The sequence below is a fragment of the Aricia agestis genome, chromosome 13 (genome assembly GCF_905147365.1).
Source record: "Aricia agestis chromosome 13, ilAriAges1.1, whole genome shotgun sequence".
NCBI lineage: Eukaryota > Metazoa > Arthropoda > Insecta > Lepidoptera > Lycaenidae > Aricia > Aricia agestis.
In genome coordinates this window covers 12124005-12147760 of record NC_056418.1, presented here as the reverse complement: position 1 = coordinate 12147760, position 23756 = coordinate 12124005, and the positions used below count along the sequence as shown (strand labels likewise).

Below are 23756 nucleotides of genomic sequence, written 5' to 3'. Positions count from 1 at the left end.
ATTGAAGATCCGGGGCTGTTGTGGCGACTGTCGTCGCATTGTAAAAAATAAAATCTACAGCTCAGAACGCATCGTGGAAATTTCCAATGCGAGTTGCGACAACGCATCGTAAATACTAAAGATGTTAGCGTCTTATTTCGTTTAGTCCACTCCTACGTTTAGTCATATCTAAGATGATTTTGAAAATTATTAAAATATGATGTATTTGCAAACTTTTCACAGAAAGAAGAGTTACTTACCCAGTAACTTCTTGTCTCGAATAATGTATCTATCCATTATAACACTACCAATAAGTTTTAGTTTATTCAAATAAAATAATTATTACAAATTACAAAATGTAAAAGATTTGTTGAAAAATTCCAGCAGTGCAAATCACAAAAGAACGCGGCAAATTTATTTGAATTTTAGCGCCTTTTACTTCTACTTCTTCTTGTGAACAAACTGTCCGAAGGTTTTGGCCCAATAATAGGTTTTTAAAATCGACTGCTTTATAATATTATATTATTAGCATTTATAGCATTTCAATACAAAATATGCAAAAATAATTATAGTTTACATCTGGGAGCACGAAGTATACGAAGTTTGGTAGGTGCAGGTAGGTGAATGGTCTAATAAATCTAAAAAAGATGTAGGAAAGTGGTTAAATTGCAATTTTCATTTGTTATTTAGACTTTAATAGTTTGCTCAACAATTATTATTGTTATTATTTGCGTATTTGGGAAAATAATGCTAAAACTTTTTTTACCCTCTTTAACGTCTTGAGAGTTGACACTGTGCTTTTTAAAACACAAATTGAAAAAAAAAGTTGTCAACTGTCTGTTGAGTGCTGACAGACGTCAATGTCACTTGTCATTTAATCGTAATATGACGTCACTCAAGTAAAAAATATAAATTTCTGTAATATTTTTTTATATTAATTTAAAATGATGAAAAATTGCTTCTAATAACACATTTTTAAAGTTTATATTTTAGTATACAATAAAGAAGTTCTCTAGTTCTCGTAGAAAAAATATAAAAAAATGGAGTTACAAGACACCTATTACAATAAATCCGAATATGTGGAAACTGTATGTAAATAACAAATCCTAGTAACTGTAATTGATTGCTATCCCTTAAATAAATTCAATTAACAATCTCTTCCAATTTTGACACCCTCGAACTTTATGAAAATATCATTTATTTTCACATGCTATCATTTTACTTTTCAGGCGTCTGGAAACAAAGTAAGTCGACAGACTGTGTTGTGTGGATCTCAAAACATTGTATTACACGGTAAAGTTATTGTCCAGAGCGACGCAATCATCAGAGGAGACCTGGCTAATGTTAAAACAGGGAGATTCTGTATTATAAGTAAAGGATCGGTAATCAGACCACCATTCAAAAAGTTTAGTAAAGGGTAAGTAATTAAATCCTAAAACTTTGCATGAATCAAAACTTCAGTATGTACTGTTTGTTTCCACAATAAATTAACTGAATGCAACAGAAAGAATGTGTACTGCTGCTTGCTAGATTCACTGTTAACTTTCATAGTGCCTGAGATATAAATAAACAAACTTTAGTTTTTGCGGCACAAGTTTTACCCTCACCATTTAAATGCCAAAATAGAAACCAAAATATTATGTTGTATGACCATCACACAAGTATAAATTACAATTTTCAGAGTTGCATTTTTCCCCCTACAAATGGGTGACCATGTGTTTGTGGGAGAGAACACAGTTGTCAATGCTGCCGTGGTTGGCTCTTATGTTTATATTGGAAAGAATGTTGTTATAGTAAGTATTGCTAACACATTGAATTACATCTGATAAAAATTAGTATGCAGTGCATGTCACCAGTCACTTGTGCAGGGTATTAATAGAGACACAATAGAATTTCTATTGTGTCTCGTTTTTCCTCGATCAACGGGTTTAAGTGCTCAATGAAAGAATTAATTTTAAAAAAACAAAATGAGTTCATGCTTGTAGCTTCTAAAGATTGAAAAAAATGTTAAATTATTTATATTGGTAGTTTTATTTCAAAATCTCTGATCATTTCACAAAAAATATTTTAACTTTTTCAAATTATTTATATTCTAGCATTTATGACTCTTTACCTAAAGACACATAAGAAAAGTTGTGATAGTTTTAATTTTTTCCATTTCAGGGAAGAAGGTGTGTGCTAAAAGACTGTTGTATGATTGAAGACAACTCTGTTTTGCCGGCTGAGACGGTTGTTCCATCTTTTGCACGATATTCAGGAAGTCCTGCACGACTCATCACAACACTACCTGAAGCAATGCCAGATCTGATGACGGAATACACCAAAAGTTACTATCAACATTTTCTTCCAACCACTGCAGTAAACTAATATAAAATAGGTTTTTGCAAATTTGCTCTTTTTATTGCAACTTTATTTAAAGATGTGACCTGTGTGGTTGCAATAAATATGTATTATTATTATTAAATACATTATGCTTATATACATTCTAAAAATAATATCATGTTTAGGATTAAAGTAAAAAATAAATAAGTTAAACTTAATAATAAAATATATTTTTTTGTATATTCTCACTTTAAAGTTTAAGTAATGTAAGAAATTGTTGATTTGTATTGATAAGTAGCAAAAAGATCTAAACAGGCCCAACTTCATTGGTATGGTGCATTCAATATAATCTTTTACCTTGTAGGTAGAAAATAATGTTAATATTATAATGAAGCTGGGGCCAGACTGCTATGCTATATCAGTAGGAATCACCTAATGTAAGTACCTAAACAAACCTTTGGTCTTATGCTGGCATTTCACATGGCTATTTGTATTTGCGTATTTGACGTATTCGCCAAACAATCACCATGTGTAGACGGTATGTTTGACAAAGTATTGGCCTATTTGGCAAATATAACCAATACCAAAATATTAATACACACGTATCCATACCTTTGTCGGTTTTTGAAGCACATCAAAGGAGTCAAATAGGCAAGTAAAAGTTTGGTATTTGACGTCCATGTGTTTGCCTTTATTTGCTTGTTTGTATATGTTACGCTCAAAGACCGAAAACGCTCAGTGAGCGAAAAAATGGCTTACAACGCGTTGTGGTAATAGTGAAAACGGCCACGACGCGTTCTGGTAATCAAAGAAATACCACAAAGCGATATTCGTGTCGTGGCTGACGTGCTATTCGACCACAACGCGTTGTGGTAACCGAGTAAAACCATAACGCATTATGAGCATAAATAAAAACGGCCACGACGCGAATTCGTGTTGTGGTCCTAATGAAAACGGCCACGATGCGTTTTGAAACCAGGCCGTGTTACGCAGGAGTAATTTTATAGCGCCCAAGTGTGTGCGCAATTATTATACAAGAGCACTCTGGTTTCAATGAAACCAGGCCAGTTAAGCAGGAGTAATTTTATAAAATACACGCAAACGATTATACGTCAATAATTTTGCCAAATGCAACAAATAGCCAATAGCAGCAAATACAAATAGCCATGTGAAGTGCCAGCATTAGATTAATGATTGGTATTGTTATATGTGGACTGTGGAGTAATGTTATAAAGAAATGCATTATTTACAACTGGCTTTTAATTTTTAACCTTTCTTTCTCAACTTAAAATACCAATAAAAGCTGGTTTAAGTAAAAGGACTTAAAATATTATAATTAAGACAACTTAGACTGGGTTGCACCAGAGGCGTGGGTAAAGTTAAATTTATGGTTATAGTAAAAGGTAAATTTAACTTTAATTTATCCTTAACAGGGTAGGGTTTAAAATCGTGCGAGAGCCTGGCGCGTATTTTGAACTATGCCTACGCGCCTCGCGAATAATAAATGTTCGTGCAGCAATGAACGCTTTTATTTAATTTTGCCTGGAGAAATTGACAGATGACAGCTGATCCAACAAGGTTATAAATGCGCGTGGGCGGGGGCGCTGCTAGTAAAGGAGAACTGTCAAAAATGGCGTTTTTGTATGATAACAGCGTTAGTTGCTTTTTTCGCCACGTGCATTTAAAACCTTGTCGAGCTCTATGGTTATGGATATGGCGTCTTGATGGCGTCCATTTTTAATAGTTAAAGTTAAGTTAGTAGTCAAAGTTAAAGTTACAGTTGAAGTTAAAGTTAGTTGGTGCAACCCAGTCTAAAGAAATCCTACTAATATTATAAAGGCGAAAGTTTGTTTGGATGTATGGATGTGTGGATGTATGGATGTTTGTTAGGTACTCTTTCACGCAAAAACTACTGAACGGATTTTAATGAAACTTTACAATAATATAGCTTATACATCAGAATAACACATAGACTACAATTTTAACCGACTTTCAAAATGGGGGAGGTGTTATGTTCGTTTTCTTATGTTCAACGATTACTCCGCCGTTTGTTAACTGATTTTCAAAATTTTTCTTTTGGTATATAGGGTATCATCCCAATATTATATTCACAAAAGTGGTGATCTGATAAAGGATGCATAATTAGCCGAGGGAACTCTTCAAAATTTATATGGAAACATGTGGTGACTTCGGTTTCGTGAGAAGTATTCTAAGCATATGCTACCAACAAGTAAGATTTTGCACCGAGGTATACCTGGTATACCGTGGTTCAGAAGGTGCTGAGAGAACTCCTGATTCTTTATAGATACAAGTTTGGGAGTTTCGGCGTTGTTTTAATAACGGAAAGCATATGCTACTATGCAAATTACATTCATCATCATCATCATCACTACCATTTTATACCATACATCGTCCCATGGTTATGACTTATGAGCCTATAATGACCCTGTTATTGGTACTTTTCATAGTCTTTTAGATTGAGACTCGAGTTTGTCAAGCGATAATTGAAAAAAATCTATACTTAATATTGCTTGAGAGTATGTTTGCTTGAACGCGCTAATCTCAGGAACTACTGGTCCGGTTTAAAAACTTATTTCAGTGTTAGATAGCTAATTTATCGAGTAAGACTATAGGCTATAATATATTATCACTTCTAATTAAACTAAACTAGTTAGAATATATTTAGATGAAAAAGTGGTAACATCGTAGTGTCATCCCTTTTTTCTTAGATTGATTTGAAAGGGATGACACTATGATGTTGCCACTTTTTAATTACTTCACTTTCTGTATTATCAGATGACGAATAAATGTGAATTAAGAGTCCCATTCACGGCAGGACTGCCGTGCAGTCCTGCCGTGAATGGGTCTCTTTAATCGTCAAGTCCCAAGAAGTAGGTAACAACCAATGATATTCTACTTATGCAGATCTGTTACGTTCATATTATTTTCCGGCTTTAATCTCTTCCGAACAATTTTCAAATTCAAAATAATTGCACGCATTGAGAAATTTGACAGATAAGTGAAACAAAAGATACGAATGCCATTTACATAAAAGAGACAGCTCTATTTTTAAACGTCGAACTGCAAAGTTTCTTGTGCGTGGAGAGTAACCTAAATAGCCGTAGAGTGGACACTTGATACAAAAGTATTAGTAGGTAAGAAATGAAATAACTTATGTAAGAGTTAATTTTATTTATTGAAAATTTTAACATTGAAATAGTTAATAATGGAATATATACTACATAAAATACATATTTTATGTATACTTACCTTCAAAAAACTCAGTGCAGTACAGTTGCATATGATATCGCATAGCGTACCTATAAAATAGAAAACAAATAAACTGCAATGAGGGATTTTCATTTATATTTTTTAATTTTATTTTTAACAATCTTAACTAGATGGCGTAAGGATAAACACTTCTAGATTTTCTATTGGTTCCTCACCAATCTGAAATTATTTGGAATCTCGGAATCGGCTCCAACGATTTTCATGAAATTTAGTATATAGGAGGTTTCGGGGGCGATAAATCGATCTAGCTAGGAATCATTTTCAGAAAATGTCTTTTTATTCGTATTTTATCGATAATCGATAAACTGAAAAATATGACTTCCTGACATCTATTGGCGAATATTAATACTATTTTGTTAGCAACTAATTGTTTTAACGACCAGCAGATGGCGTTATTAAGTAATACGAAGTCAATGAGTATTTGTTATACCGAGCAAAGCTCGGTCATCCAGGTACTGTAATCACTAGTCAGTGATGCCAACCTGCAGATAATTTCACATCGGTGAGGAACCAATAGAAAATCTAGCAGTGTCTATCCTTACGCCATCTAGTTAAGATTGTTAAAATTAAAATTAAAAAATATAAATGAAAATCCCTCATTATTGATGTTATTGCCTGGTATTACCGATAGTTGTCTACCCACACGCCATCTAGTTACTAAAATAGAAACTGTTTGACAATCAACTTAAAAAAAATAAGAAAATGCCTCATTGTAGGCGTTTAAGTCATGTGGCGAGTCTGCATTAACTACTCTTAGATGCTGCAGCGCAACCATCTTTATCTTTCTTGCGTCAAAACCGTATCGCTGTCTCTTTCTTTGCCTGAGCTATGACAAAAATTAAATGTTTTCCAGATTGTTCGAAAAAATAATTGAAGATGTAAATTATCGAGGTATTTATTACATACAAGACATGTGGTAAGAGATTCCATGTGTTCTGTTTACTTTCGAGTCATAATTGGCACATTTTCGAAACACACACGATAGCATTTTCCATTTATTTAGGTAGACAAGACGTGGCAAGTTCGTGATTGCGCTCGATGCAGACTAAACAACAGACGACGACGACGACGTAGTAACATATCTGCTTTGAGTTTTTCATATAATATCATTGGTAACAACGTGGTACTAACAACACAGCTCTGATCTCTTTACAATTTTTTTATAATAGCAACATTATTTTATTATCAAACGTGTAGACATTTTGACAATCTGTGGTAATTTTTTTTTGACCTGTAGAATCAAGAACAACTTTCGATTTATTTTTTTATTTACCAACTGTTTTAGTTCCAAATTAATGTTTAGAAATGTTATTAATTAAAGGTTTCTGATTTCAATGCATAATTATGGCGTATTATTCCGACCTCTGTGTACAATCTGAACATCTTTTGGCTGGTAAGTGATTTCGTTTACGTGTTAGAAAATAAATCGAAACAACAGTTGTTTTCTCAATTATTGAATGAAACTTGGATCAATTTTGCACGGATACGGATTATTGAAGTTTTTATGAACACATTATTATGGTTTTCGCTAAAATTGAGCACGTACGTGCGTAGTAAATTAATTCACTATATTTCTTGGTGACAACAAGCTTGTAACATTTTTATACGTAGCACTGTACTTCTCTGACATTTTCCCAGCTGTTTACCTTTGTTTACCGTATTTTAACACCTAACTTTAAGCTATCCTTACTTTTGGTGAAAATATTTCAACTTTTTTAGACCCCTACCAAACTGATTATAGTCAACAGTATTTGATTCCAAACCAAGAGGCAGAATATGAAGTCCGTAGTACTGTCCTCGTTGACGGAGGAGACAGATTTGGGGTGGCTTCTGTGGTGTTTGATAAATATGAGGAGTTGATATGGATGGGCAACCAAGGAGTAAGTTCTTTGTTCACAGCTGTAATTGTGTCAGTTTTGTAGTCAAAGATAAATTCAATTAATCCTTTTTACATCCACAATACTGAAAAAGGTCTTTTAAACATCTTACTTTACCATCTTCCTAATTAAATTAGTGGTTAAGAATGATTGTAATAAATAGAACTAGAAAAGTGGGTTTTTGTAAGGTTTACTAGTTATATAGTATATGAGAAGTTCTGCGCTCAAATATAATGTTACACTATTTTTTTTATTATAGGGCCATGTCACCTCCTATTATGGGCCTGCCATGCAGAAGTACACTTCATTTCAAGTCCATGAGTCAGAGGAAGTAAGGGATATACTGACAGTTGAGAATGGCATATTTGCACTTACCAAAACCTCCCTACGGCATCAGATAAGAAGAGGAATCCCAAAGCACACACATAAGTATAATTAATATTTATAATTATACATAATAGTCTCTTTCTAAAATATAATAAAATCCACAGACATTAGTCATTACAGATATAACTAAAATAATAACGGCATAGTAAAAGGAGGGGAAGTAAGTCATCTTCATACAAAGGCACCGCGCGCGGCTTGTATGTGTGCGTCGCCATGTACGGCACACAACAAAATCTCTGCCAGTTTTACTAGGCTGGTACCACCGAGGTTTTGTTGTGTGCAATATGTGGCGACGCATTGATAATATTATGGCGCACACATCATGGCGAAACATCTGTTGAACAGTTGTTTTAAGACCATTTTGTACTGAATTTTTCTCTAATCAACTGTTCAACAGGTGTTTAAATCTTTTGTAGTCAGACCGTAAATGTTTAGTCCTTTTTAAATCATGATGTTTGTGTCACAGTGTGTGCTTTTTTTAGTAAAATGAGAAGAGTTTTGCATGTTCTAAACTGTTCAGAGTTATTAACCACTAATGTCAAAGACAAAATCACTTAGGCTTTAGCCACTTAGGCTTATTACGCTGTCTGGAAGATAAGTATTTTCTATATGATTATTTAGTTTCTATATTTTGTAGCAATTGTTTTAGTATTGGTTAGCCAAACTAATGTGCATGTTTGATCCATCAATATCCTTTTGTAGATCAAAGAGCATGAGTGATATGCAGTGTCTATACCAAGTGAGCTCTCACAAGTTGCTGATGGGCGGCCATCAGGACAAACTTATTGATTTGGATCTCAATAAAATGGTTGAAAATATTATTGTAAGTATATTTTTTGTATTTTTCATCGTAACCCACACAACACGGCAATGGTTGGTTGGTCATGGCTGGTTCTTTAGAGTTAGTTCAGTTTTCGCCTCAGGCGGGTCCAGTGGCTCAGCGCCAAGCGGAGGATACGGCACGGACGGGTTTTAGTGGGTAGAGCTGCGGTCAATTTACCACCTTATCGACCGCAGAGAGCCCCACATATCCGCGGCTGGGTTTCCCTGTCCCTCGCGGAAAGCGTAGGAGCATTTCCTGTCTTTAAAAAAATGGTTCTTTTCTTTACAGTGAAGCCCTGGCCTCTATAGATAGGGATATAGGGATTTAGAATAAGAAAATAGTCTTCAGGGATAGGAGTAGCCACCGGCTGTTTTATATTTTTAAGGAACAGAGGTATGCTATGCCATTGTAGTGAATCTAAAAGGAAAATTATTTTGACAGTATGTGGCTTAGTATGTTTGTATGTTTTATTTGCCATACTACTTAATGAGGAAATTATCATGAATAAGGTGCTGAAAAGGTTTGAATAATGACTAAGTTATTATTATATTGTGTATCGGGGTTATATAGTTAATGTCTTTTCTAACTTATTCAACATCTTCCAGAAAATTCCAGAAGAAGGTAGTGCAGTCCTCAGAAGCGGTGGAGGGTCTTTAGTGGCCTGTGGCAGTGCCAACGGTATGGTGTCTCTACGAGACATCCGGTGTCCCGGCAAGGCTGAACACAGTTTCCGGGCACATTCTGCCTGTCTGTCTGACCTGGACATGCAGGGTGATACGCTAATCAGTTGTGGATTTACGCAATCGTAAGTACAAGCTATACAGTATTCAGGAGCTGTTGTTTTTCCACCTTTTTTTATTTGTGGCGTCTATATCGGTTTTGGTTACGATGACCGATTGAATGATGAATCAGACCAGTTTTACAGGGTTGATAACTCTTGTAACCTTCTGACTTAGTGGAGCGAATGATTGACAAAATGACTGGTGGGGAGATCAGGCGTGGGCCGACGTTTTCATGCCTATTCTACGCATGGATCGTCTTACTTGTCAGACAATCAGGGGATCAGCCTGCATCTTGACGTGGGAGAGCCATGCTTCCTCACGAATGGGCCGAGTTGACCACGTTCTCACAGAAAACCGGCGTGCTGTTTCATGCCGGTTTTCTGTGAGAACGTGGCTTGCGCTGTGTTTCGCCGAGTGAGTTTACCGGAGGCCCAATCCCCTATCCTATTCCATTGCCTACCCTACCCTATTCCCTTCCCTTCCCTACCTTATTACCCTTTTCCCTCTTTAAAGGCCGGCAACGCACCGGCAGCTCTTTTGATGCTGCGAGTGTCCATGGGCGACGGAAGTTGCTTTCTATCACGTGACACGTTTGCTCGTTTGCAAAATTTTGTTATTTCATAAAATAAAATTAAAAATTGTCTTAAACTAATGTGGAAATTGACTGCTCAATCACTCTCAACCACTAAACCACAAGGGCAGAGTAAACAGACCGGAGTAATTCAAACAATACTGAACGCATTCGTACGGTGCGCGCCAGCCGATGTGACACACTACGTTAAACATAATATGAATTTCGAGATCTCTTCTGATTCGGCCTACTCGATAGTTCTGTTTACTCTAACAAGGGTAGTTTTTTACCTAATTGTCATTTACAGCGGCGGCGTGGCTGTAGCGGAGCCCTACCTCCTAGTCTGGGACGTGCGGGGCGCGGGGCGGCGGCGCGCGCCCTCCGTTTGGTCTCTTCCATTGGGCTGGCCGCCACTTCTCCTGCACTTCGTTCCCGCTGTTTCCGGCAGAGCAGTGGCTTTGGGCGGAGATGGGAACGTAGCCCTACTGCACGTGAACGAGTCACATAATGTTGATCATTCTGTCTTCCAGGTGAGAGGTTTTATAAACTAGTTTTTTTTACTTGATACTTTAGTATAGACGCCGCATTTCCAGATCGCTCGGCAAAAATGGAAGGTTATTAGAGCTCTTTGGTGGCGCTAGTGGGTATTTGTGCTTTTCACAGAATAATATGTACTGATACAGACATTGATAATTTATTATCCATTCTGTAGTTTTTGTAGCAGTTTAATATCAGTCTGTCTATTCTCACATTCTTGAAATATTTCTGCCTAGACTGTTTTACACAAGCAACAGAACATAATATTATTGTCCTACTAGATGTTCCGCGCGGCTTCGCCCGCGAAAATGAGATATTTCACAGAAAAAATTAGTCCACAAAAAAGCCTATGATCCTTCACATGGTCTACTTCTTATCTGTTCCAATTAACAGAAAAAATGCTCTAGCAGTTCGTGAGATAAGCTCTTTCAAATAATTTCCCCCGTTTTTTCCACATTTTCCTCTATTTCTTCGCTCCTATTAGTTTTGGCGTGATACACATGACATGTAAACACTGAAAGAATTTTTCAAATCGGACCAGTAGTTCCTGAGATTAGCGCGTTCAAACAAACAAACTGACAAACTCTTCCGCTTTATAATATTAGTATAGATTATTGTATAAAACGATTATTTCAATGATTTTAATTTTACCAAACTATAATAGTATAATAGTAGGGATTGATGCTCTTGAAATGTGCTGCTGACGCACAATGCTCGGCATCCCTTGGGCAGTCCAAGGGATGCCGAGCATTGCAACACCGGACAAACACGTCTATACTTCAGCAACTCAAAATTATCACCCGCCTGTCCACTCTTTGTCTACAAAGATCACTCGCCTTTTTTGGCCACATAGACCGCCGGGAGCCTAATAATCTTGAGCGCCTCATAATAGTTGGGCAATTAGAGGGGAAAAGAGGCAGAGGCAGAGTGGCTACACGATGGACAGACGCGATTGTCAAGGTTGCTGACTGCACGTTCCAGTAGGCAATGCGTCAGGCCAAAAACAGACATGTGGAGAGCCCTATCAGCCCTATCCCAAAAAGCAAATATTGGTGGTCACATTCCTCAGCCATGAGGATACGACCAAAAGATTAGTAGTGAGAAAATTAATATTGACAATTTGTTGCCTTTACAGGTAGACACCCACAGCGCACACTGCAGCGCTATGGACGTATCTTCCACCAGCCAAGCTCTAGTCTTCGGGGATCAAGCCGGCCACTTGCATCTGTTCTCCGCTCAGCACAACCATGAGCCACGGTTTAATAACTTTTCGAGGTAAACATATAATTATAACAAAATTATTCTGACTGCAAGCTATAGAATGTCTCGAAGGTCAGTGTGCCTCTCGGCATAGGCCTCCTCCAGCCAGGGTCGAGGTAAACATAATGAAAATAAAAAAAATGTTTTCAAAATTATTTTACTGGTATTCTTACCACCGAAACGACTTTAAGAAACTCAAGAACCGCCATAAGACACTGTCAATCATTCTTCCAGAGGCACAGAGTTTGCAGATCCAGATCCAGGTTTGCCGTTCGTGAGTCTCAACGACACGGGTTTCAAGTACTCCTCCGTCCCACTGCCCCCGCTCGCCTCCGGGAGCAAATGGCTCAATGAGATGCCTGAGGCATTTTATAAGAGAGTCTACAGGTATGAGCTATGGATTATGACATATTCAGCATATGCATGAGGTGATACGTTTGTGGCGGTACCCATAATTAGCGCCGCAATCCTGCATCGCGCTATCGCTGCCGCTCATGTTCTTTGTATCTAAATCGGGGTAATGATTTTATGTGACTATAAAATATGTTTTAGGAAACCGAAAACTATAGACCCTGAAGTGCTGAAGTCCATGAAGATGCAGGGACCTATAGGATATGCGCCAAACCCTAAAAATACCAGAAGAAATCAGGTAGAATTAACATTTAATAGTTTAACGCCGGAAAACAATTTGTCATATAGGTAATATATTATTTAATTCTTTAGTAACTTGCCTTTTATTTATCAAGTATATCTGCGGCTCTTTTTTGGTATTTTATATTTTAATCCATAGGCTAACTGCTATGTTACCAAATATCATCTAAATCTATTCATTAGTTTTTGCGTTTGTACTGAAGTAACTACCATAAACAACTCACAAACTTACAGCATTATATTTTTAATGTGATAACTGATAAAGATTTTGTTATAGTAAAAGGCACAAATTTTTGCATGTTAAAAATAATCAATTTTTGTAAATTTCAGATTCCTTACGTTAATGATACCCTTGAAGATTTACAAGCAGTCAGGCACAACGATTTTGTTCCAAACATACAACCTATACCCAAGTGTTATCTCAAGGTAAGATTATTTTAGTATTTGTTGTTATAGCGGCAACTTCTGCAGGCTTAGCTTGGTCACCATAGAAGCGGTTTCTGTCTACGGAAGAATAGACAAAGTAAATATTGGACAAAGGAAATCCGCCATTTTATCATCTAAATATGTTAGTATGTCCATTCCTTCGCATTTCTACTGTTGTTATGCTAAGGGAGCCTCCCTAAGCCTGCTGTTGTCTTCTCTCTTCTTCATACACAATCTGTGAAAATTTTAACTCCCTAGCTATTGCCGTTCTTGAGATACAGCCTGGAGACAGACAGACGGACAGACATCGAAGTCTTAGTAATAGGGTCCCATTTTTACCCTTTGAATACTTCAGTATCCAAAGGGTAAAAACGTTTGTGTGTTTTTAGGGTTCGCCCTAAAAACAACTGAAAGCTTGCATATTTCTCAGATGGACTTTCGTCTATACAAGCATGGGGTCGACGATTTGGAAATCAACAAGACCGGTCTGCCAGGGCTAGAGGCGACCCTGCCTAACTCCTACTGCAACTCCATGCTTCAGGTAAATCGCATGTCACGTGGTAAGTAAAGATTTTTTTATATAATAATATATAGTTGGTTTTAGCTAGTATATTCGCGTTAAAGAGAAGGAAAAGACAATAAATAATGCGTACATAAAAGCCTAAAGTACACAGTGTATGTGTCACTTTTTTAACGCGAATAGACTATATTTATGGAACACTTGATAAAAATATTTAGAGCCCTTCCACACGTCGTTTTTTTACGCTCGTTTGTAATCTGTATCGATACAAACGCAAGGAAGCCTAAAGTTTTAAACTTTATATCTGCCAAAACCCATAGAAGACGAGCGCATCAGAAATGCGCGTCGTCAGTGCGCAAAAAATACGTCGTGTGAAAGGGCCCTTAGACAGTGTGCAAAGTGCATCTATAACAATAAACAATTTGTGCTGCATCTACAAAGTATTTTATAAAAGTCTCATGAATTTATGATTGCAAAGAAGGAAATGTAAATTATTAAATTATTTTATTTTAAAACAATATTTTCAGGTTCTCTACTACATTCCTCAACTCAAAACAACTTTGCTAGCTCATACTTGCGCTAAGGAGTTTTGTCTGAGCTGCGAGCTAGGTAAGATTATATTGAACTTCCTATTCTAAATTTTTCGTCCTTCAGAGCTGCTACTTTCACAGTGAACTCTCTACAAGGAACACGTACACACCCTAAAGTATTATCACTTATTTTTGTTACACACTGGTGGCTTCACAAAGCTATTAAACTAAATATAAAATTTACAAATAAATAATAATAGTGACAAGAACTAAATACTAATTAATACAACAAAGTTACAAAATATTACAAAATACGTCATGTACATTTGAATCTACAGGTGTTGTTGTCTTAACTTTGAAGAGAGAAAAAAAAATACATATTTGACAGAAGGTAAAGAATAAAGCTTAAAATTATGTTTATATATATATATATATAGATTAAGAGCCTATACTATCCCACTGCTGGGCAAGGGCCAAGGTCTTCTACTTGTCTCATTCTAATGCCACCAAAAAACAGCCTGGCATGTAGGCATCTTGTCAAACAATGTAAGACAGCTAAAATATGCTTCAGTGAAAGTTAATGAGACAGTGTCTCAATTATGCCTGTGAATAAATGTGCCGAAATTAACTAATATATTATAGCCTTATTGCCACAGATATTAGAGCGTTGTTTCGAGCTTGTTGGCCGGCATAATGGCTAGGAAAATTCATGATCATTGATTACTTATCAAAACCACAAAGCCAAGTCAAGGCCGGCAACCTGATGTTGTGAGTGTCCATTGTATGGTTTATATCACAGACATAGATCAATATAGATACCGCATGTGTATGTACTTCGCGTGCCATATCGCGTTCCCAAACGACGAGCAATGCTCATCTTTCGAAAGTCTGTTCTTTAGTCTGCTTTCGGAATCGGACGTTAATCGGAATTTAAAAAATGCCTTAATGACTAATTGTGCCGTATTGAGCTGTAGAAATTCGAATAGAAACGTTGGCCTAGATAATGGACACGTTTCTTATCATCGGTACGTGACAGTAGGTAGGAAAAAAAATGGCTCGCTCGTTTTCATACCAATGGAGGGACATGCGGTATCTATTTATATGGCATGTACGCAACCTTAATCATAATAGTGCCTCAAAAAATGACCACTATATGATCATTGGATTGGTTCCAGGTTTCCTCTTCCGCACGCTGGACGCTAGCGGCGGCTCACCGTGTCAGGCGAGCAACTTCCTGCGAGCGTTCCGCACCGTACCCGAGGCCGCCGCGCTCGGCCTCATACTCGACCGCGGCGACCAGAAGGCCGACCTCGTCACTCTCATACAGGTACACCACGGGGTGTATAACTTTGAGATTGGCGAATTTGGAGGGGCAACGTCTACAACTATAACCAATGACGTAACGTGAAGCAAATGACGTGTCACCGTCTGATAGCAATCTTCAGAGTTTGACAAAATAAAGTGAAAATATTTTTTATTAATACTAACTTTAAATTCTATTTTTCAGAGCTGGAACAGATTTATTCTGCACCAAATCCATTACGAGATTCTCGAAACTCGTAAGAAAGAGAAGGAGCTAGCGTTTCTCACTCAGAATTCCAGTCCACCTAAGCCGTCAAGAATCAGCAGTAGGATCAACAGACAAGTTGTCAACGGACAATATGTTGAGGACTATCAGTATACTGAGTTGGAATTCCTTGGGCCTTCGGAGTACGAGGAGTTTAGAGAGCCCCTAGAAGATTCTTGGAAGAGCAATAATAATGATGAAGGTATTTTTTTAATGTAGTTGGTTCAAAAATATTATAACTTTATTCTAACGAGACAGTTTTCTATGATTAAATATTTCTATGAATAAAATATTATAGTTTTTAAGAAAGTCAAACCAATGTAGCTAAATCTTGTCTCTTGGAAACCGCAGATTTTGGAGTTTATTATGTTTTATGTATTGTCAAAAAACGCCCTTTTTACGCAAAACCTCTGCAGTCGGCCGTTTTCTATCGATTAAAATGACGTATTGAGTAAAAATAATGGTTGTTACAATTTTCAGAGCACAATCACGTACGGAGTGAGAGTATCGACGTGAGTAACAATCACAATAACACGGACCGCGAAGACTCCGAGATCTCTCAACTGTTCGCCATCGTCAGACAACAGCTCAATAGGTGTTTGAAGTGTAACAAAGAGGTCTGTGTATGTTGCCAAGATGTAATTTATCTTTACAACCTGTAATCATCGAAGTACAATACTCTGTTATAAGTTAAGTAAAGATTTCGTTGTCTTAAGGTGATGATCGATAAAATATTATAAAGTCGAGATAATTTCCCCTAATACCTGATAGAAGGCAAGGCAGGCTAAATGCTTACTTTTCCTTTTATCTTTGTCTGTCATTTAATGTAATTTACTGTATTTTTTTATTAGTGAGGGAGTTATCTTATATATTATCTTATATTTTACAGGAGGAACGTATGTCTGTAGCGCTGGCATGCGCGCTGCAATATGGCGGCGGCGAGCGCGGGTTCGCAGACTTACTGCGTGCGGCGCTAGCGGCGCGTCGCTCCACGCCCGCCTGGTGCGAGCGGTGCGCGCGCTTCACGCCGACCACGCAGCGTGCGCGCCCGCACAGGTATACGTAGATGCGTACACAATATGGCGACGTTTGCGGGCTTACTGCGGGTGACGTTAGCAGCGCGTCGCTCCACGCCCGCCTGGTGCGAGCAATGCGCGCTTCACGCCGACCACGCAGCGTGCGCGCCCGCACAGGTATACGTAGTTACGTACACAATACGGCAACGGCGAGCGTGGCTTACAAACCGAAGATACATGTAGATAGGGGTGCGGGTTTCTGGATCTGTATATAGCGGATACACACACTATAGTGTGTGTTTACACAAACTGTGATATGAAAACATTTGCTTTCCTGACTGAAGCGTACGTCGTGTCTTACCTCTTTTGTGGTACATTAACCTTTTGAACCCCACCGACACCTTAACGTGCCACCCGTAAAAATACCTCTGTGTACCACGGGCACGTTAAGGAGCCACCTGATGCACTCGACCTCACGCTGTTTTGTTACTTATTTTAGTGTGTTTAAGATTTAATTTCGTTTGTTCTAAACATTATTTTTAAGAGTATGAAGTTGGCTACAAAGAAGAATGCACTAAATTAGTTCCTGATCGGCGCAAATTTTGTAAAACTTGAAAAAAAAAAAAACGAAAAATTTGATTGGCGCCATAGAACGCGGTATTTGAGGCTCAATAGAATTTTAACATCCCGGTATTCGAGAGGTTAATGTTGTATTGGTAGTATTCGTAAGTTTGTATAATTATTATTTACAACTAAAAACAATTTCAGATTGCCTCCGATATTAGCAATAAACTGCGGCGGAACGACGGCGCAGGAGAAGGCGTACTGGTCTAAAAGTGTCACCAAAGACGCGGTAAAGAAACATTTAATTTATATTTTTTACCTTACAAGCTCTTCAAGTAAAACAGAACGGTGCTATCTGTCCTTTGAGTACATAATCGAGATATTATCATAAAGTAGCAAATGCGACTGATTTTATTTTATTTATTTCGAACACAAAACACAATCACTTTATCCTCTTTTCAACCCGTATACGACGTTATTCAAGGTTTCCTGAACCAGAGTCACGGATAAAAGCTAGAGTCATTCAACCCTCATAATATGTATTTCAGTTCTATGTGTCTTGAAATATCTGATAATTCTTTTCTATAATTTTACAGACAGAGGCGTTGAAACGTGGACTGACTGGTAAGCCGTGTCGGTACGGCCTGCACTGCGCGCGGCCGGGGTGTAGATTCAAACATCCTGACAGGTAAATTTTATGAAATAACTAATAGCAATTATTTCCAATTTTTTTTATCTTATCGGAAAGTATAAGAATACTTTTAAGTGTTCTTCAATGTTGATAGACGAAAACTGCCCTTTTAAGATGACTATAGTAGTTCTGTCGCGGTTCACATAGGAATATCGTCTATTTACTTTATTTATTTATTATTTTATTTTAAAGGAAAACTTACAGCTAGTACAAAGGAAGGATTCAAAAGTAACCATACAAATGCCAATTAAAAGTTTTCGCGACTATGTATTTGTTTAGATTGTAAATAAATTTGGTTGACGTCAAATTGACGCACTGTGATGAATATACTTATCACTATTTTCAAATTCCCGTGCGCAAATGGCATATCGTTCCTCTGGCGTGCATGGATACGAAATTTTGCGACTGAAAGAAACATTAATTAATAGCAATAACAAGTTTCTGTGTGCTCAACAACCATACTTAATATTAAAAATGCTTATGAATATATAATTATTTCAGAGGTCTCTCCCAATCCGCGTCTCCGGATAGCTGCACGCTGCCACACCGCCTGCACGTGCGCCTGCAGGCCGACGGCGACGTGCTCATCGACGACAAGGTAATATATTCATGACGTCACAAGTACGTACACACGTCGCAGCGTACATGCCAACACTGTGACGTCGAAGCGTACACGCACCACACAGCTGTACGCTCCTGCGCCGCCTAAACGTGCGTGCGACAAGGTAATGACGTAACACCTACACACTGTGACGTCACGTTCTCAGCGTACACGCCCCTGACTGCTACCGCGTGTATATAACACGCGGTAGCAGTGTGGCCGTTATACAGTACATGTAAATATGTAAAGTTCTGTATGATCGGTGATATTGCTACATATAAGTCGATGATCGATCACGTAATAGGCGTGACAGCGGTCTTTATACAGATAAGAATAATGCTTTGTTCAAACCTACGCGACTGCGAAACGGGAGCGTCAATACAAAACACACATTTGACAAGTTGTCAAATGTGTGTTTTGTATTGACGCTCCCGCTTCGCAGTCGCGTGGTCGTGTAGGTTTGGCCTAAGCCTTATCATTTTTTAAGTAAAAATAACATGCAACAGTTACACCTGCGGGGCTAAAATGGTCGCTTTGAAGAATCATGATATGAATCATATTATGATTCATTTTTCTAAAATCGCAAAATGCAACTCTGCTTGCAATTCATTTCTGTATTCTTGTACTGATTTGACATTTGTCAGTTTGACAGTTTTGACAATTCATTTGCTGAATTGATTGAGAGGAATTGCTAAATGTGACCATTTTAGCCCCGCTGTATAACAATTGCAATGTGATGGTAATTCTATTTTATTTAACTAAACCTTTTAAACTTGTATACAATGTAATCGCGTCTTGAGTGCATAATATTTTTTCCAAACAACAACTCTATTTTACATACAAGCTACACCCCATAACATTTTAAAAGAATGATTATGTCTTAGCATTTTTTACGTTCCAGACTGATCCCCCTCCCGTGGACAAGCGTGCGGTGTGGAGCGACTCGTACGCACTGACGGCGGTCATAGCGTGCGTGGAAGACGGTCCGCGACATCTAGTGGCGTACGTGTCGCGACGCAAGCAGTGGTTCCTGTTTAACGACCTCAGGTGAGAGAAGAACACTTTTTTTTTAAATCTTTATTGTCTTAATCCAGCTTCTTTACCACCGAAACTGTAGGCCTACTACGAAACTGTTTTGAGACTCAAACAATCGGACGAGAATGCTGCGTCCTGCTCTAACAACGTTTTCACGTTTGTTAAAGTAGGACGCAGCATTTTCGTCCGATTATTATTTGAATCTTAAAACAGTTTCATAGTACAAGGCCTGATACAATTTTGATTTGCGAGTCTGATTAATTTCATATTGAGCCGCAGCACGATTTTGCGCTAGTAAAATAGGTATGTCGGAAGTAGCAAAAGCTGTTGAGATCGAGCTGATTCGATTCTCGATTCGAGTCTGATTCTGTTGGGACTTGGGCAGCTGGTCATAGGCTTAACAAGTAATTGGTGACATTGCATTGTTATAAAATACTAGCTGTTGCCCGCGACTTCGTCCGCGTTAGTATAGTAGATGACGTCCCAAGTATTATTTATTGTACAAAAATATTCAATGTACAGCATTGACTTTCCTACGATTTTATTATATGTAGATGTTCCGCGCGGCTTCGCTTGCGTAAATTAGGGAATTACACGCGACTGTACATTTTTCCGCAAAAAAATAGCCTATGTCCCTTAACGTGGTCTATTCTTCATGTTTGCCAAATAACATAAAAATTGCTCCAGTAGTTCTTAAGAATCTTAAGATAATAAGCAATTTCATATATTTTCCCCCGGTTTTTCCACATTTTCCTCTATTTCTTCGCTCCTATTAGTCGTAGAATAATATAATATAGCCTATGGCCTTTCTCGATAAATAGGCTATCTAACACTGAAATAATTTTTCAAATCGGACCAGTAGTTCCTTAGATTAGCGCGTTCAAATAAGCCCTTTCAAATAATTTCTCCCCATTTTTTTCACACTTTCCTCTATTTCTTCGCTCTTATTAGTCTTAGCGTGATAAAATATAGCCTATAACCTTCCTCAACAAATGGGCTATCTAGCACTGAAAGATTTTTTTAAATCGGACCAGTAGTTCCTTAGATTAGCGCGTTCAAATAAGCCCTTTCATATAATTTCCCCCGTTTTTTCCACATTTTCCACTATTTCTTCGCTCCTATTAGTCTTAGCGTGATAAAATATAGCCTATAGCCTTCCTCGATAAATGGGCTATCTGACACTGAAAGAATTTTTCAAATCGGACCAGTAGTTCCTGAGATTAGCGCGTTCAAACAAACAAACTAACAAACTCTGCAGAATTATAATAATATTAGTATAGACGTAATAGTTTGAGTTCAAATATACCATATCCTCATGGCAGGGGGGGGGGGCAGCTGCCCCCTCTGGATCATGTTCACGTCCCTACTAAGTATATTATCTAGTACTTTCATCTATAAAAATAACGAATTTTTGGCATTTGTTTGCAATACAACTAAAAATTATAAATTTTTATTCTTTATAAACACCTAGCTTATAAAAAATCTGATTTGCCCCCCCCCGGCTGAGGATCTGCGTAATTGCCCCCCCCCCCCCCCCCGGCCCAGAACCTGGGTACGCCCATGGATATCCTCCATATTGTGTTGCTCTTCGTATTTACAAAAGAGAAATCCTGATAATTTGGTGTTTTTATTTATTTAGGCAGTCAGGCATCTTGGCCCATAATATTATAAATACCTTATGGACTAACATACATACAATTATACTAACACTAAACACGTTCTACATTCTATTGTGGTGATGTCATGTGTAAGCGTAAAATATGACTAGAATTAATCTGTTGTGAATATAATTCCAGTATAATGCCCGTGAGCGCGGAGGAGGTGGTGCAGTTCAGCTGGTGGTGGAAGTCGCCGTGCGTGCTGTTCTACACTAGCGTGGGCGCCGCTCCCCCCTCGTAGCTCACGTGCGGGCTCTGCGCCTCCGGGTGAGTGACCACGACCGAGTGTGTTCTATCACAATTCCAGTATTATGCTCGTGAGCGCGGAGGAGGTGGTGCAGTTCAGCTGGTGGTGGAAGTCGCCGTGCCTGCTGTTCTACACCAGCGCGGGCGCCGCTCCTCCCTCGTAGCTCACATGCGGGCTCGGCGCCCACGGGTGAGTGACCACGACCGAGTGTGTTCTATCACAATTCCAGTATTATGCCCGTGAGCGCGGAGGAGGTGGCGCAGTTCAGCTGGTGGTGGAAGTCGCCGAGCGTGGGCGCCGCTCCCCCCTCGTAGCTCACGTGCGGGCTCTGCGCCCACGGGTGAGTGATGATGAAAACGAATGGTCACAGCGGTGTTTGCTCTTTGCTATTTCGCTAATAACATATTATGTAAATATGTATATAAAACTATAATACTCTAGAAAAATAACTTACGCCCTTACATACAAAAAGTTATATACTGAATAAGCTATCCAATGTTTGTCTTTTTCTCTCAAGTTACTCTTCAAATGTTTCGGAAAACGACAAATCATTGTAAAGCATATCGATCGTGAAGTATTAGTAAGGCGACTATTGTGTGCGTTAATGACTATAAAATATCTTGTTACAGGTGTCATGGCCCTTGCATCAACGATGCCTACTATTAGGCGAAAGAGAAATCTACTTTTGTAAATATTTTTCTAGAATAAACGCTTTTTAACGAGATGAAAGAAATAACATTGCAGTGAGCGTTACGGGTGAGCCAAATTCCTCAGTCGGCCATTCGCGACTCATTGCGCTGTAATTTAACATATTTATTTTATTACAAGACTACATGGACCAAAGAGACTGCTAGACACGTAGACCTCAGAAACTAGAAGCCTAGTAATGTGCCGACACTGAAATGAAAGCAATAAATATGTTTACCAGAGCGAGTGATTCACAATTCTCGTTACGAAACTTACAATGATGTGATTGGTCAATGTTTAGCGTGGTGTGCGTTTATTGGCTGCCCGAGATTTCGAATTGTGAATTCTCCTTGGTCAATTTTAAATAATAGAAATAAGACAATCGTAATAATATTTTATACCGCGACAATATCTTATATTTGAGAATAAGTGTTCACTGACGCTATTGCATCAGTTACCACGTTGATTTAAAACCGCTTTAAATGAAGTAAGAATTAAATTTTATTTGTACGACTAAACATAATAATTATCATGCTGAAGTTCCGCGGCGGAAATTCCGCATAATTACGTCAGCAATGTCAAACGCATACAACATAACGCGACGGCCGACGGAATTCGGCATGGTGTGTCATCGGTAATTTAAAATACATTGCAGGCGGAATCAAGCCGAACTTCCGCCGCGGCAATTCGGCATAGTGTGCTTAGACACTAACTCTGAAATCAGATAATTTTATAAACAAAAATCGTTCTTGTTTAATGAAATTGAGATTTTAACTATGAAAAGCAATAACACAGATTAAGAAATCAAGGAAACATAATGCTATAAAGCCCAAATGCCTTATTTGGTCTCACCGTATATTTTAAGACTGCATGACCACATGCAAATGAAGCCGACTTGTATTTGGTCAGTCCATAGCTTTTTCAGATAACAATTTGAGGCGAACATAATATTTATTTTGTTCGTAAAATAGCTGTTTATTGTTTAGGGCCAAAAGTATCAAGATATACATTTAGCCCTAACGCGCCTACGCCTTTTTTAACAAGTTATGAACCGATCGTTTTGTTCCGTTGCAAATTACATAAATTAGGAAGTGAGGCCCAATTTTAAACTCTAGAAAGTCGCTAAGATTTCAGTCTGTTTCGCTCGTGCGTGAGCAACTTGAATGATGGTATTATCAAGCTAATTCAATTGATAGCTCATATTATAATTATTATGATCTCAGAATAAGCATTTGTGTTTTAACCCACAAAAAAAAGTTGAGTTATGAATGCAGTCATGTTCTAAATAACAATTCGACTGCATTCATAATTCAATACATATTTTTTTGTGAGATGGTACGCAAATGCTTTAACAGCGTCGAAATAAAATAATGTTGAAATTTTTATTAGAAATCATATCTATTTTTTACTCTGTGACACCGACCCGCGATATAACTGTGATACACAAGTACATATTTTCTGTGATGCCGTGTCTGTACGTCTCTTTGGTCTGTGACCAATACTCTGATGGTGGTCGGTTACGATAAATAAATTAAGAAAACTTAACTGTTTTGTTATTTCACCTTTTATACCCATAAATTGCTATCTTTATGCCTTATGGTTCAGTTTTAATGAGATATGAGCTTTTTCACATTATCTGCGATAAATCGTGTAAATAATCAGATACCATGGGCGTAGCCACACTGGGGCAAGCTGGGGCGCTTGCCCCACCCTGGCTCTGACCTTTAAGGTGCC

General features: G+C 38.0%; 2 protein-coding genes across 3 annotated transcripts; both read left to right on the top strand.

The window, feature by feature from the left end:
• The first annotated feature begins 952 nt into the window (after positions 1 to 952).
• On the top strand, positions 953 to 2438 carry LOC121733018 (dynactin subunit 5). Its single transcript, XM_042123088.1, has 4 exons — positions 953 to 1067; positions 1209 to 1396; positions 1661 to 1772; positions 2143 to 2438. The coding sequence occupies exons 1-4, from the start codon at positions 1020 to 1022 to the stop codon at positions 2344 to 2346; spliced, it is 552 nt and encodes a 183-aa protein (XP_041979022.1). The 5' UTR covers positions 953 to 1019; the 3' UTR covers positions 2347 to 2438.
• Positions 2439 to 6820: 4382 nt separating this feature from the next.
• Positions 6821 to 22564, top strand: LOC121733015 (PAN2-PAN3 deadenylation complex catalytic subunit PAN2). 2 transcript variants are annotated; one of them, XM_042123083.1, is made up of 22 exons: positions 6821 to 6985; positions 7312 to 7472; positions 7729 to 7898; positions 8559 to 8679; positions 9285 to 9484; positions 10340 to 10562; positions 11705 to 11844; positions 12064 to 12216; positions 12382 to 12478; positions 12811 to 12906; positions 13337 to 13447; positions 13954 to 14035; positions 15132 to 15283; positions 15464 to 15725; positions 16004 to 16140; positions 16413 to 16579; positions 17308 to 17392; positions 17700 to 17791; positions 18296 to 18392; positions 19297 to 19442; positions 21227 to 21355; positions 21965 to 22564. In XM_042123083.1, the coding sequence occupies exons 1-21, from the start codon at positions 6937 to 6939 to the stop codon at positions 21327 to 21329; spliced, it is 2844 nt and encodes a 947-aa protein (XP_041979017.1). In that variant the 5' UTR covers positions 6821 to 6936; the 3' UTR covers positions 21330 to 21355; positions 21965 to 22564. The 2 variants fall into 2 exon arrangements, 1 of the variants encoding a protein (XP_041979017.1); XR_006036478.1 differs by lacking the exons at positions 17700 to 17791; positions 18296 to 18392; positions 19297 to 19442; positions 21227 to 21355; positions 21965 to 22564 and having other exon boundaries at positions 16413 to 16716; positions 17308 to 17389.
• Positions 22565 to 23756: the final 1192 nt, after the last annotated feature.

Bases quoted from the DNA above. Each gene is read 5' to 3' on its own strand.
- LOC121733018 (XM_042123088.1), top strand. From the start codon at position 1,020: ATGGAGTTACAAGACACCTATTACAATAAATCCGAATATGTGGAAACT. The intron at 1,068-1,208 runs GTATGTAAATAA...TTTACTTTTCAG, and splicing joins AATCCGAATATGTGGAAACT to GCGTCTGGAAACAAAGTAAG. The intron at 1,397-1,660 runs GTAAGTAATTAA...TACAATTTTCAG, and splicing joins TTCAAAAAGTTTAGTAAAGG to AGTTGCATTTTTCCCCCTAC.
- LOC121733015 (XM_042123083.1), top strand. From the start codon at position 6,937: ATGGCGTATTATTCCGACCTCTGTGTACAATCTGAACATCTTTTGGCT. The intron at 12,217-12,381 runs GTATGAGCTATG...AATATGTTTTAG, and splicing joins TTTTATAAGAGAGTCTACAG to GAAACCGAAAACTATAGACC. The intron at 12,907-13,336 runs GTAAGATTATTT...CATATTTCTCAG, and splicing joins TACCCAAGTGTTATCTCAAG to ATGGACTTTCGTCTATACAA.